We start from the raw sequence: 12,510 nt of genomic DNA, 5'->3' as shown, positions 1-12,510 counted from the left end.
TACAGACTCTCTCTGTATATTATACAAGTGACGCCATCCATCTGGGAGTGATGACGTAACCGATGATTTTTTAAATGAGAGTAGGGGTCGTGTGATAGCTCATTTGAAAGGCTGTTCAATTCCCTATTCACTAATATGAACAATAACCTAATTATTTATACGGGGGGGGGGGGGGCAAAATATTTTTTTTGATTAAATTATTTGACACAAAAATAAGGATGAAAGCAATTTATTTAATTCAAAATACATTTTACTGCTGTCAGAAAACGGGTAAAAATATTTATTTCTCAAATAAACATTGGTTTTCGCTTAAATTCAATGTTCAAACTGCTAAGATACAAGTGGGTGACAGCTATAACATTGAATTTAAGCGAAAAGCAATGTTTATTTGTAAAATAACATTTTTTTCCGATTTCTGACAAAACGAAAATGTATTTTAAATTAAATGAATTGCATACCTTCTTCTTTTTGTCTCAATTAATTTAGTTCAAAATTAATTTTTCTTGACACCCTATATAAAGAATTATGTTAACGTTTATATTAGTGAATAGAGAATTAAATAACCTTTCAAATGAGCTATCACACAACCCCTACTCTCATTTAAAAAAATCATCGATTACGTCATCACGCCCAAATGGATGACGTCACTATGAGATATATGCCAAAAAATTATAATTTAAAAATTTAAATCGACCTGACTCAGGATTTCTCTCTAGATTCGCCCATTCTTGAGATAATGAATTTATTCCAACTCAAACGTCCTCACTGTATGTACCTATATGTATCTTTTACGCTTGTCTTAATAGTTATTTAGACTAGTTTTGATATAGCCTTTAATCAAAAATGTACTATTATTTTTTGTAATGGGGGTTTCCCGTCCCATAAATTAAATATTTTGACGATTTCTATCATTTCTTAAGTTTTTCTATATTGCCAGATTGCTTTTTCTCATTATAAAACTAGATTCTTTAAATAATTTATTAGAGTTCCCATACCTATGAAAGACTGATTTCCTACGTGCTAATTTTATTCTGGTTTCATTAACAAAATTATGTTTAATTATAAAATAAAGAATAAATTTCTACTCACTTTCATCGCTCTGAGGTGCTGAAAGAATGGAACTATGTTTTTTCTTGACTTCTTCAACATTCGCCTGTATCTTGTCTATCATGTCACGTATCTCTTCCACCTGAAAAAAAGGTAATTATTTATTAACAAAATAAAATATGAAAAAAAAATTATAGTTTTGAACGTTATTCACTGTCTTTAATGGAAATGAACAACAATTTCAGTTGAAGTTGAAAATACGTTTATTTTTACTTCATTTTTCGACTTTGGTCCAGGCCGCATCTGTTTTGAGATGGACGTTGAGAGGTGACTCATATTTTTTTGCAGAAATTGCTTGGAATTAACTCATATACTAATAATTGAGTTATCCTCCCACTCAGAAAAGTCCGGAACATTGTTTAAATAATCAAAATGTCAAAAAATGAAGGAAAAATTTGATTATTTTCTTCGTTTTTGATTATAACTTTCAAAGTATTCATTTCCGAGAAAAGTTGCGCTGACATAAAAGTTGCGTAATTAAATTTCCTACAATATAGGATTGGTTAAAAATTTAAAGAATTGTCACTCTTGTTGCAAAATAGCAAGAATTGCGAAAAAAATACCCATAAAAAAACAAGTAGTCGCATTTTACGTTTTTCACCCATTTATGCTACACTTAGGACCTTTATATTTTACACAAAAAAAACTTTACGATATAGTCAAACAATACTGTAAATTTGAATAAGATCGGTTAAAAATATTTTGCAAAATAAACTTTGCAATCCAGCTTTCGCAAAAAAATCATTTTTTCAAAATGTTGCAAGACTGAAAATAAAGCAGATAGCAAGTTGAATTTTTTTTGCGTATAAAAGAATATCGTACCGAATAACTTACAATTTGCAAAATGAAAATCGATTAACTACCATTAGACCAATCAAGTTAGATTTTTACTCGATATAACTGAAAGGACAGGGTTTGACAGTTGAAATATGTAGTATGAGATATTACAAAAAGACTACCATCTTGGGATTCATCAATTTTTTAGTGGAACAATTTTTAAATTAACAACAAAAACGTCAAACCTAGTTTTTTGCTCATAACTTAAAAACTTGTTTATTTAGAGATTTGACGTTCACAGGTAACTTTTTCAGACAAAAAAGATACATCGAATGAGATACGCTAAATGAAAATCGCTTAATAAACAAAGAAGTTATTGCAAAACGGACGACAAAATCGCTGTTTTTGAATATTGTTAATAACAATTTTATTGTTAATTAAAATTTGTTTAAATGTATCCAAACTTGAGTGTTTGAATGGTGTGCAAAAAATGGTCCAGATCTGATAAATAGTTTTGGCGAAATTGAATTTGTTTATAAAATTTTTTGAAAAACGAGCTAATCTCTGAGGCTGGTCCAGTTAATTTGGCTGACTGGATTTCAATGATCTGGGGCTTATTTCCTTTGTTAAGATGTATACTAATAGCCTCTTCTAAATGAAAAAATTAAAAAAAAAGGTTACATTTATGTACTTAAAATTATTTGTTAATAAATACCACTTTGTAAGCTTATAAACAATTACAATAACTCCGTTAAAATTAGGTCAAATTAAATGGCAATTAGACCAGTAAGGATCTGCGAAAAAATGTCTATTTTTGGATGTGAGAGGTGGCATTCGGATTTTTGCAGATAAAGTTGGGTGACACCTTCAGTAATAATAATTGACTTATGCTCCTTCTCAAATATGCCCGGAACATTAATAAAAAATTAAAATATTTAAAAATTTCGAAAAACATCATTTTTTTCTGCTTTCTTTGCTTATAACTTTAAAACGATTCGTTTTGGAACAAAGTCGTAGAGAAATAAAACAAAGATAATTGAATTTTGTATGATATACGACTGCTAAAAAATGTCTTAAGATATTACCTTTTCTGCAATATAGCAATAAATACAAAATAAGGGGGCAAAATAAGTCTGTCGTTATTCAATATTTTTTAACCACTTTGGTGGCACCTAGAACCTTAGTAATTCGCTTAGGAAATTCTTTGTAACATACTTAAATCGTGTACCAAATTTCATTAAAATCGACCTAATAAATTTTGCATAATAAATTTGCAATCTAAATTTTTAAAAAAGTTCAAGTTTTTTAAAATATTTCTGAACAAAAAGTAGACCATTTAGAAGTTGGCTAATTTTTTTACATATAAAGAGGTGCTCTACCTATCTAATACACTTTACAGAATTAAAATCAGATTATTTAAGGGGCCCCAGCAATGTTTTAAATTTATTAACAATTTTTTGGCTTTAAACAAATAGCGTTGTTTAATAATAAAAAAACTAATTTTTAGCAATGCAAATAATTAAAACCGGTATAATTTGACTTAAACTTTCAAATAGCAGAATTGCTATTTTATTTTTTAATCAAACGTTATTCGCGTTCAAAAATTGCAATTTCTCGATTTTTTGAAAGTTCCACCGCGTTTATTTCGAAAACTATGCATCCTACGAAAAAACTTGTAGGAACATTTTTTGCTTAGAATTACCCAAGAAATACAAAAAAATGTTTTATTTTGCGAAAAATCGATGTTCTGTAATTCCTCAAGTTCTTTGTTTATAACAATCTTATCGACATCCGGATCAACTGTTACCCAAAAAATTCGTGTTCTACGGGTCAAAATACATAAAAAAACTTGTGTAAGTCCATCTAAATAAAGGAGCCCGTAGCACCCCCTCCTGGCCACAGCACTAATTTGTTTATAAGCCAAAAAATTGTTTATAACTTTAAAACATTGCTGAGGGTGCTTAAATAATCCGATTTCAATTCTGTAAAGTGCATTAGATAGGTGGAGTACTTCTTTATATGTAAAAAAATTGACAAATCTTTGTATGTTCTAGTTTTTGTTGTGCAAGATTTTAAAAAATTTTAATTTTTTAAAAAAAGTTTAGATTGCAAAATTATTATGCAAAATCTAGTAAGTCAATTTTAATGAAATTTGGTGTACGGTTTTAGCACATTACAAAAATTTTCTAAGCGAATTAGGAAGGTTCCAAGTGTAACCTAAGTGATGGAAAATCATTGAATAAGGACAGGCTTGTTTTGCCCCCTTATTTTATACAGGGTGTAACAAAAATACAGGTCATAAATTTAATCACATATTCTGGGACCAAAAATAGTTCGACTGAACCTCACTTACCTTAGTACAAATGTGCTCATAAAAAAAGTTACAGCCCTTTGAAGTTACAAAATAAAAATCGATTTTTTCCAATATATCGAAAACTATTAGAGATCTTTTATTGAAAATAGACGTGTGACATTCTTATGGTAGTAGTTAGTATCTTAAGAAAAAATTATAGTGAAATTTGGACACCCCATAAAAATTTTATGGAGGTTTTGTTCCTTTAAACCCCCCCAAACTTTTTTGTACGTTCCAATTTAATTATCATTGTAGTACCATTAGTTAAACACAATATTTTAAAAACTTTTTTGCCTCCTAGTACTGAAAAGTCAGTTTTTATCGAGATATTTTGAATATTTGTCAAATCCACCACATATTTGTATATGGCTAAGTACGATTATGGAGACTTAGTAATAATATGAAAATTTATTTATGATATACATTTTTAGGTATATTTTGAACCATTTTAAAAAAGAAGTCACATCTCGATAAAAAGTGCCTTCTAGAAAAAATACAAAGAGGCAAAAATTTTTTAAAAATACTGTGTTTAAGTAATGGTACCGCAATAAAAGTTTAATTGGAACATACACAAACATTTGGGGGGTTTAAAGGAACAAAACCCCCATACAATTTTTATGTTAACATATTAAAAAAGAAGCCGCAACTCGATAAAAACTGCCTTATCGAAAAAATACTAAGAGGCAAAAAAGTTTTAGAAATATTGAATTAAACTAATGGTACCACAAAAATAATTTAATTGGAACGTACACAAAAGTTTGGGGGGGTTTAAGGGAACAAAACCCCCATAAAATTTTTATGGGGTGCACAAATTTCACTATAATTCTTTTTTAAGATGTTCCTGTCATAAGAATGCCACATGTCCATTTTCAATAAAAAATCTGTAATAGTTTTCGATATGTTCGAAAAAATCGATTTTCATTTTGTAACTTCAAAGGGCTGTAACTTTTTTTATGTGCATATTTGTACTAAGGTAAATTAGGTTCATTCGAACTATTTTTGGTCTCAGAATATGTGATTTAATTTATGACCTGTATTTTCGTTACACCCTGTATTTATTGCTACTATTTTGAAGCAAGGGTGATAAATTAAGACATTTTTAACCAATCGCATCTGATAGAAAATTTAATTATCTTTGTTTTATTCCTATAGGACTTTGTTCTAAAATGAATAGTTTTTAAGTTATTAGCAAAAAACGTAGAAAAAAAACGAAATTTTTTGAAATTTTTAAATATTTTATTTTTTTTATTAATGTTCCGGGCATATTTGAGAAGGAGCAAAAATCAATTATTATTAACGAAGTTATCACCTAACTTTATCCGCAAAAATCTGAAGGCCACCTCTCACATCCACCTAAAAACAGATCCTTACTGGTCTAAATAAAAAACACGGAAAGCTGATTAAAATACACAACTTTTAAAAAAAAATTTAAAGTCCTACCACCCTGGGGGGCTGAGATGTCCCCTTTTTTTAATCACTGTTACGTTAATTAAAAACATTAAGATAACCAATCTTTTATAATAAAAGTCAAGGTTTTCAACAAAATTTTCAGCTAGAAAAAATATTACAAATTGTTTAAACAGCAGTGTTATAAACAAAGGGTATTTTGCGTTCCGAGTAAAAAATAGTGGGCGTAGCGGCTGGCGTAGCCGAATGAGAAAATTCGCGCGCTATTACACTAATAGCCGGTATAGGTGAAATTTGCTAGTCATTTTAGGCACGATAAGAGCCTAAACTTAAATAGTAGAACCTAAAAGAAAACGTATGAACACTGTGCTGTCACGTTTTACTGACACACATGCGTCGACAGTGGCGCATCAAAGTTTCCACTTATGGACGGGATAAATAAATTAAAAGGTACCCTGCCTCACTAACAGAATTCAATTTATTTCACTTTTTAAGTTCTATGTGATTAGCAAATAAGACTAGTAATACTTAATAACATAATTTTAACCCACCACCCATTCCCCACCATCAAAAACCAAAAAAAATTCCGATTTTATTTTTTTTTAGGTGGGATGCAATCAATTTTTAAATTTCAAAAAATTCACACGCATAATTGAGGCTTTTACAAAATATGTCTATTTTTTATGGACCTGTAGGTTAAGTGTATATCACCTCAAAAAAAATTTTTTTGTTCAGAGAAAAACCTTTAACTTTTTTTGGGGATGGCTGCAGGTCTAATTTTTTAAATCTTGTATTTAATGTATTAATAGTATATTGTGCAACAAGTGCAGAAAGGTACTAATTTCTCACGAGTTTGAAAAGTTGCGGTACGAGCGCAAGCGAGTGCCGCAATTCAAACGAGTGAGAAATTACCTTTCTGCACGTGTTTCACACTATACTTTTTCTACAAGCACAGTTTTTCCTAAAAATAAAAATCACAATTTCCAAACGACGATTAATTATAATGGGTACCTATGTGATAAATTTTAAACTGTATTTAATTAATACCTACTAATCAATTTAAATTCCTTATACCTAAATAAATTGCACAGAAATCAGTTAAAAAATTAATGCACTGCCTTAATTTGTTTAAATTTAAACAATTATTACACATTATTGACATTATATTTATGCAGTCACGGATTTACACAAAACCTACTTCATTCGACGTCTCTTGCACAGGTTGCTAAATCCTTATTGGTTATTTGATAATTATAAAATGTTTAATAAGAATAAAATTGTAAAATAAAACAGTTGTAACATCCATAATTTAGTTTCTATGCTATAGTTAAATATAATAATTGTCTTATAGGTTATATATTTGTCTAAAGTTTAACCACGGATGTAAACAGAATATAACGTTACTCAGAATGCGGTAGTCCACGGATGTAAACAGAATATAACGTTACTCAGAATGAGGTAGTCAACTGTGCAGAAAAGAACTTTGCGGCACAGAAACGTCACTTTGCGGCACAGAAACTTCACTTTTCTGCACATTAATGTCAAATATCTTATACTGTGAGAAAATATCAAGTTTGCTAACATAAAACCGTGCAGAAAAGTGCACTTTGAACAGTGGTTGTAGAAAAATGTATTTTATCAAACACTATATCGCACCCTCAGTAATATAAGGGCCTAACTCAAAATTTGTGTAAACTGTGATTTTAAATGATATGGGCACAAAATGAAATTATCTACCGGTTAGCGCTGACAGAGCGATAAAAAGAACATTAAATGGTTCAGTAACTATATTTGTGCCTCTCTCTTACTCTCCAGCCCACCTCTTGTTTTTACTGCTACAAGATAGCAATCGGTAACATGTCTTTCTATGACGAATAGCCTGGTGAGTTTGTGTTGTAACATTTTGTATTATATAGAACAGTTTTTAGTTGAGTCGTTATATTATAGAAAATATAATAAAAATAAATCATCAAACTTAAAGAGTTCCATATTTCTGTTATGTTTGTTTGTAATATATGGGACTAACTTGAAAGTATTTTTTCCATTACATGTAATTAATGTAATTTATTTATATTATTATTTTTTATCATGGCTATTTATTGTGTAATAATCAAGTAACAAATCTGCCAAATTTCACATTTATAACTTAAATAATAAGCATGTTATTTGAAAAAATAGCTGTAATATTGGAAACCAGAATCTTTAAACGCGATTTCCCAACAATCTGCTTTTTGAGTTGTGCCTCAATATTACTGAGGGTGCGATATTTCTAATTTTTTTCAGAATTTTCCTTAAGAGGAAACAGTAGCGATCAACAGGTAGCGAAAACGCGTTCCAAGATTGCGGCTGTAATTTTGAATATTTTTTCGAGATTTTGGCACACGTATTCGTAATATAATAAAGAATGGCGGTACAGAGCCCAATTTGAAAAATATATTAATATGTGGAAATTACTCTGTAATTAAATACAATATTAAAAAAACGAGCCTGTACCGCCATTAAGAAGAACAAAAAATACACTTTCTTCAAATAAATTTTTTTATCCGATACCTAGATTTTGTGCCATTTTGGAACTACATACTAAAATTTTTTATTTCATTAGTACATCAATACGTTGTTTTCCGAAAAAAAAATATTTTAATAAGATATTTAATATAGATATTTAATAATAATAATAATACACTCAATTTACAGGTCCATAAAAAGGGACATGTTTTTTAAAAGCCTCAATTGTGCGTGTGAATATTTTTAAAATTTAAAAACTGATTCCATTTCACCTAAAAAAAATTAAAACGAAAGATAAAGTTTTTGATGGTGGCGGAAGGAGGAAGGGGGTTATTTGTTAAAATTAGGTTATTAAGTATTACTAGTCTTATTTGTTAATCATCTAGAACTTAAAAAATAAAATAAATTAAATTCTCTTAGTGAGGGAGGTACCTTTTAATTTATTTATCCCGTCCATAAGTGGAAACTTTGATGTGCCACTGTCGACGCATGTGTGTCAGTAAAACGTGACGGCACAGTGTTCATACCTTTTCTTTTAGGTTCTACTATTTAAGTTTAGGCTCTTATCGTGCCTAAAATGACTAGCAAATTTCATCTATACCGGCTATTAGTGTAATAGCGCGCGAATTCATTCTCATTCGGCTACGCCAGCCGCTAAGCCCACTATTTTTTACTCGAAACGCAAAATACCCTTTGTTTATAACACTCCTGTTTAAACAATTTGTAATATTTTTTCTAGCTAAAAATTTTGTTGAAAACTTTGACTTTTCTTATAAAAGATTGGTTAATGTCAGCTATTAATGTTGTTAATTAACGTAAAGGGATTTAAAAAAAGGGGCTATCTCAGCCCCCCAGGGCGGTAGGACTTTAAATTTTTTTCAAAGTTGTGTATTTTAATCAGCTTTCCGTATTTTTTATTGCCATTTAATTTGATCTAATTTCCACGGAGTTATTATAATTGTTTATAAGCTTAAAAAGTGATATTTATTAACAAATAATTTTGAGTACATAAATGTAACTTTTTTTAAAATTTTTTTCAGAGGCTATTAGTATATATCTAATCGAAGGAAATAAGCCCCAGATCATGGAAATCCAGTCAGCCAAAGTAACTGGACCAGCCTCAGAAGTTAGCTCGTTTTACAAAAAATTTTATAAACAAATTCAATTTTGCAAAAACTATTTAATAGATCTGGACCATTTTTTGAACACCATTCAAACACCATAATACCCTCAAGTTTAGATACATTTAAACAAATTTAATTAATAATAAAATTGTTATTAACAATATCCAAAAACAGCGATTTTGTCGTCCGTTTTGCAATAACTTTTTTGTTTATTAACCGATTTTCATTTAGCGTATCTCATTTGATGCATCTTTTTTGTCTAAAAAAGTTACTTGTGAACGTCAAATCTCTAAATAAAAAAGTTTTTAAGTTATGAGCAAAAAACGAAGTTGACGTTTTCGTTGTTAATTTAAAAATTGTTCCACTAAAAAACTGATGAATCCCAAGATGGTAGTCTTTTTGTAATATCTCATACTACACATTTCAACAGTCAAACCCTGCCCTTTAAGGTATGTCGAAAAAAGGCTAATTTTTTACTAACTTGATTGACCTACATGGCGCCAGGAATTTTTTTAAATAAACATTAATTTTTGGTGCTACGCGCAGGACAGCGGTGTTCGATTCACACAACTTGATTTCCACCAAAATTTCTTCCAATCTTTATCTAATATTATTATTTTCTTACGCACCACCGTAAATTAACGCACCACCTTAAAAATGGGACATTTTTAATGTCTCATATTTCCTAAACCTGTTGTCCGATTTTAATGATTTTTTTAATATGTTATAGCTTTATTCTTCAAGAATATCGATGTAATAATATTGTTCCTAAACAGATAAGTGTCATTGTATACCGGGTGTAACAATGATAGTGTGTTTTTTCCTCAAAGTTTGGAACACCCTGTGGAATATTCTAGCGTATATAAAATATTGAAATTACAACTCAACTGTAACCTTAGGCTATTTTAACATTTTGCTTTTTGATTCATTCGCTTATGTTGGATAATAAAAAAGTTAGGTACTTTAATAACTGGCAACGTTCTTCATCAATACAGGGTGTTTCTAAATAAGTCCGACAAACTTTAAGGGGTAATTCTGCATGAAAAAATAATGACCGTTTGCTGTATAAACATATGTCCGCAAATGCTTCGTTTCCGAGATACGGGATGTGGAATTTTTCTTACAAACTGATGATTTATTTATTGATCTAAAACCGGTTGAGATATGCAAATGAAATTTGGTAGGTTTTAAGAGGTAGTTATTGCGCATTTTTTGGCACACAATTAAGAATTTTATATTCACCATTGGCGTGCATACGGGTAATATGACCCGTATGCACGCCAATGGTGAATATAAAATTCTTAATTGTACATAAAAAACCGCGTAATAACAACCTCTTAAAACCTACTAAATTTCATTTGCATATCTCAACCGGTTTTAGAGCAATAAGTAAATCGTCAGTTTGTAAGAAAAAAATCAACATCCCGTATCTAAGGATACCTTCTCATCATCAACAATAAAAGTTAATTATTAAAAAAATATTATATTTTAGAATAAAACATGGCAAAAATTCTTATCGGTACCTGATAGAAAAAGGATTTTCTGATAAAGGTATACAGCTAACTACTGGAATTTCCGGTTTAAATTTTAACTTCTGAAGAAAATGAATCACTCCCATTAAAATACATAAAACACTAAAATATTAGGTATGGTTTGTTCAACAGTAAATGGTTTGAATTCAATTAGTGCGGTCGTAAATATTATTAAATTTATCTGACCTGGCCCATTGTTAAGACCCACCCGGAGCGATAAGCCACCGAGGTAGACAGAGTTGGTCTTTTGCAATTAACACTGACTAGACCGTATTCCCATAATAAAGCCTAAAATAAATTTTACCTGAAACCGGGCCTTTTATACTATTATCGGTTAATCCGGGCTGTTTATAGTGGTAACTAATTGAACTTAACCATTTACTGTTTAACATACCATAAATACGCATAAGAAAACAGTACGGATATATATTACTCGCACGTTTTTACTTCTTCTACCACACACCAATTGCACGAAAGATTTGATGCAAGTCACTACAAGCCAGTTAGGCCGGGTCCAGATTACATAACAAAACATGTTAATAACAAAGTTATACAACAAATTTGTTGTACAACTTTGTTATGTAACTTTGTTATAATATAGCAAAACATCCAGACTCTATACCAAAAAACAAAACAACAAAATGCGCATAACTTTTGCAGCATTTTAGGTGGATAGCTGGTAGGTTAGGTAGTATATAAAATATCTTCAATTCTCGCTGAAATTGCCCAATCAGCATACGCATTTTTTTTAACTTCACTTGTATCCGTTTTCACTTCTGCGGCTATTTCAGTCCATGCGTCGTGTTTTTTATTTCGATTTTTAAAATCCACAAATGTAGGGTCCCATATACTCGTTGCTCACGAAATAGGTCAATTAAATGAGTAGTCAGTTCTCTCGACCATTCCATCGCGTAAAGAATCCCACGTGAATAGAGCAATGGAAAATTTAGAAAAATCACTCAAGAACGAACAAGGCGATACGACTCCAATGGTTGCTGCTCGTGGACTATGCCAGCCAGAGAAGAGAGAAATGTTTCAATAACATGTTTTTAAATGTAGATCAGCGGCGATGCGGTTTTACAACAATGTTTTATAACTTTCTTTGATGTTTACCGACAACTGTTGCATAACATAAAACATGCTATATAACCAGAAAATGTTATACAACACGGTGTTTTAAAACATTTTTTCTCTCACAATAAAACACTGAAAACTTTTGTTAAAGTAACGGTCAATCCATCAATTATTTAAAACTTTTTTATTTAAAATTCTGTAACAAGTTATGAAACTTTGTTATTTAACATGTTTTGTTACATAGTATGGACCCGGCTTTACAATTTAGCATTTGCATGTTTACTCGAATTTCACGAAATAATCGCAAACATATGTGGTTTTATAGGTGAATTTATGGAAAATATGAATAAGTAAGATTATAAAATATGTACATATAAAATCGTAATAACAATTTTACAATTTGTTCTCGCGGTAATGGCTCTTTTATGTTGATGGGATACATGCTTTCCACCAGTAATTTTCAATGGGTTATCAGTATGCCTTTAGTCATGAAAAATCTATTTCGGGAAAAGAAAATTAACCGGTTATAAATTACAAGAGCTTGCAGAACATTTATGGGATGAATGACGACCATGCTGAACGAATGAATCTGAATATCATGTCACCTGATTTGGAAACTGGTACAGTACCA

At 30.2% G+C, this 12,510-nt stretch overlaps 1 protein-coding gene across 5 annotated transcripts in view; it reads right to left on the bottom strand.

Annotated features, from left to right (window-relative positions):
• Nucleotides 1–12,510, bottom strand: part of LOC114332176 (syntaxin-1A) — an 850,840-nt gene that overhangs the window by 777,626 nt on the left and 60,704 nt on the right. For all 5 annotated transcript variants that reach the window (XR_007697295.1, XM_050647243.1, XM_050647244.1 and 2 more), the window contains exon 3: nt 1,090–1,189. Coding sequence is in view for 4 of the 5 variants with exons in the window: in XM_050647243.1 (XP_050503200.1) it covers nt 1,090–1,189 (100 nt within the window). In the remaining variant the exon portion in view is untranslated. The remainder of the gene's footprint in view (nt 1–1,089; nt 1,190–12,510) is intronic.

This window comes from Diabrotica virgifera, chromosome 3, assembly GCF_917563875.1.
Source record: "Diabrotica virgifera virgifera chromosome 3, PGI_DIABVI_V3a".
NCBI classification, from domain to species: domain Eukaryota; kingdom Metazoa; phylum Arthropoda; class Insecta; order Coleoptera; family Chrysomelidae; genus Diabrotica; species Diabrotica virgifera.
The sequence above is the reverse complement of the archived record's forward strand: the minus strand, read 5'-3'. Positions and strand labels throughout refer to the sequence as shown.